The sequence below is a fragment of the Aedes albopictus genome, chromosome 2 (genome assembly GCF_035046485.1).
Source record: "Aedes albopictus strain Foshan chromosome 2, AalbF5, whole genome shotgun sequence".
Taxonomy (NCBI): domain Eukaryota; kingdom Metazoa; phylum Arthropoda; class Insecta; order Diptera; family Culicidae; genus Aedes; species Aedes albopictus.
Window position 1 is genome coordinate 392,223,002 of NC_085137.1, and position 2,883 is coordinate 392,225,884.

The 2,883-nt window shown below is 40.2% G+C and overlaps 1 protein-coding gene across 1 annotated transcript; it reads right to left on the reverse strand.

The window, feature by feature from the left end:
• Nucleotides 1-782: 782 nt before the first annotated feature.
• On the reverse strand, nucleotides 783-2,269 carry LOC109404927 (uncharacterized). The gene is made up of 4 exons (XM_029878525.2): nucleotides 1,826-2,269; nucleotides 1,668-1,759; nucleotides 1,068-1,245; nucleotides 783-996 (listed from the first exon to the last, which is right to left on the reverse strand). The coding sequence occupies exons 1-4, from the start codon at nucleotides 2,088-2,090 to the stop codon at nucleotides 902-904; spliced, it is 630 nt and encodes a 209-aa protein (XP_029734385.1). The 5' UTR covers nucleotides 2,091-2,269; the 3' UTR covers nucleotides 783-901.
• Nucleotides 2,270-2,883: the final 614 nt, after the last annotated feature.

Here is a 2,883-nt window from a genome sequence, read left to right on the forward strand (position 1 = left end):
TTCACGCCAATTTTCAGCGAAAATCTGGCTAGAGAAATCTCCCACACAAAGAAGAGAGCGAAAATATTTTTTCACCCACTCCCAAAGCTGCGCGAATTTCGTTTGCCCTTGCTCGGCCGATCATGTTGTCTTTCCTTGACTGCTATGACGCCAACGATGATTGGTTTTATGCAGTAAATTTTTAACATCCTTTGTGTGGAGCGGACCTGGTGTGATGGTTAGAACTCTTGACTATCACGCTGAGGACCTGGGATCGAATCCCACTCCCGACAAACTCGCAAAATGTGAGTTCTTCCTTCGGAAGGGAAGTGAAGCGTGGGTCCCGAGATGAACTAGCCTAGGGCTAAAAACCTCGTTAATACAGATAAAAAAAAACATCCTTTGTGTGGTTGGCGTGGTGGTCTGGATAGAATGCGCGTGCCGCGGTTGTTTTTAGTAACGTTTAATGTTCAAATCCCATCGCGGGAACAATTTTTGTTAAAGATTTTCATGAGAATTTAGTGAGTGAAAATTTTACAGAACGAAAAGAAATTATCCGCAGGTTAAAGTGATTTTCAGTTATCATTAATCACTCTTCAAAGAAGTGCTGGAGGGAAAAAGTGTTTCTCAGAGCAAAATGATGAAAATAAGCTTTCCCACCGCCGTGAGAATTTCGTATCGCTAAAACGAAAATTACGAACCCTGCTCGTAACATTGTCAAATTACTAAAAAAAATGTATTAATTCGCCTTGATATTGATTTTATTTATTTGCTTTACACATATGTTTATCTTACTATTTGTTTTAACATCATCACAGTTTAAATGCATTTTATCACCAGGTTTCATGTAAAATAGTTCCTAAAATCGTATAGTTGAACACAATCACAGCCTCGTCATGGTTTTCGAATAAATTGCATCACTTCAATAAACCTCTTCTTCTCGTCTGTCTTCTTGAGCTTTTTGCACCACATAGCGTTGAACACCATCGAGAATCCACAACTCCAAACCGCAAAGTGCTGTAATATAACAAAACAATATTTCCAATGACTGACCATTTCTTCCAAGAAGTTGTATGACTTGTTCCCACCTGACATAGCAATGAGGAGCATGGTGGCAGTAGTTTCAGCATTCACAATACTGGTATCGTTATCCCCGTTGATTTGACACACTGTCAAAGCGACACTTTCGTACGTCCAGCGAATCATCAGAACTATGTTTCTAGTGAGCATGAAAACTCGACTGATTTGAATGTATCCTGGAATAGCCTGGAAAAATAATGCTTGGAATGGGGCACGTTCGGTGTAGTACTAGATTTGTAGTAATGAGCTGAATTTTAGTATGGTGAGAAGGTCAATTCTCTGTTTCTGCAATGAAATGGTACAAAAAGCGTGGGTATTATGATTCCTTGCCTAAATTGATGCTGTTTGAGCAAAACATTGGATAACTATGTTGTTTATGTTGCAAGTAATGGAGAAAACTACAACACTGTTACCCAAAGTTTTGCTCAAACAGCATCAAATTAGGCAAGGAATCATAATACTCACGCTTCTTGCACCATTTCATTGCAGAAACGGAGAATTGACCTTCTCACCATACTAAAATTCAGCTCATTACTACAAATCTAGTACTTCACCGATCTGTCCTATTATTAACTTAACAATAACTAGTGGCTTCTACGCTTCCTTACCTCATCGATTCCTATTTTCACGAATAATGAAAACGTTATGGACACCGTACACAACATCATATTGATGGCAATGTTTAGTAAGTTGACTGTTTCTGCAATCAAGAAGTTGATGTTGAGTAATACTAATATGCCGTCTAAGAATTTTTCGACTCGCTTACCATTCTCACAAAAGTAATCCACACAGATCGGTTCATCTTTCACCAGTTTCCGAAAAAAGTAAATCGCACCAACGGTTGAACCCAGCAAACACACCACTGCGTAGAGGAAACCGATACGGCGGAACGCCCTCACGTCCATTACCACGTGTGAGGAGCTGCTTCGGAATCGCGCGCAAGCCTCCGCCCGTACCGGTGACTGGCCGTTGAGTGAGTGAACACCGTGAGATAAATGAAGCTCGATGTCATGGCTCGATGGAGGGAACATTCTCTTTTCAATATCTCACATCATGGCGTGTACGGTGGTGAATGGGACAGATCGAGTAAAATATCGGAAATGGGAAATACCGTTCATCTGGGGGTGGTGAGAATGGAGATTCATTTCCAGAGGCAAAGGTTGGGTTTTCATTTTGAGCGCTGAAAATACCGAGTTGTTGGTTTGTTTGGAACAGGTGGCCGTGAGAAACGATTCATCTATGAGTTTTGATATGCAGCTGTGCAGCGCTACCGCATTGTAGTTGAAAATTTTCACCAAGTGTGGTATGGAAATGAAACTTGATTGTCCGAGCTGGTTCGAGACAATGTACCAAAACTAAATCATCAATGCCCAATTCCTATTGACTTCCTACGAACGAGAATCAGTCAAAATTTCATTTATAGTTTATACAATCTTGACAAAACATCTTTTATGAACCTTCATGTAGTTACATAGGCGCCAACTTAGGAGGGGGTGGTGTGCAAGCATGGTTTTGTCTCCCAATATTTGACGATTTTTCGATTTTCCCATACATAAAATCAGAAAAACCAGGCTTTGAAACCGACCCCCAACGTCCACCAAGTTGGCGCGTCAGAGTAGGTAGAATTCATTTTTATTTAACGTAGTTACCCCCATTTAAGTAATATTACCTAAATATAATTTAATTGCATTTAGAGCAGCTGAAGAAATAAATAAAAGGTAGAAGGATATTTCATGGGAATAGGGTAAAGGGGGAGTTACAGGGTATTTAAAGCCGGTTCAAATTGAATGGATGAGGGAGGTATGGAGAGCTCGTTAAAATGTC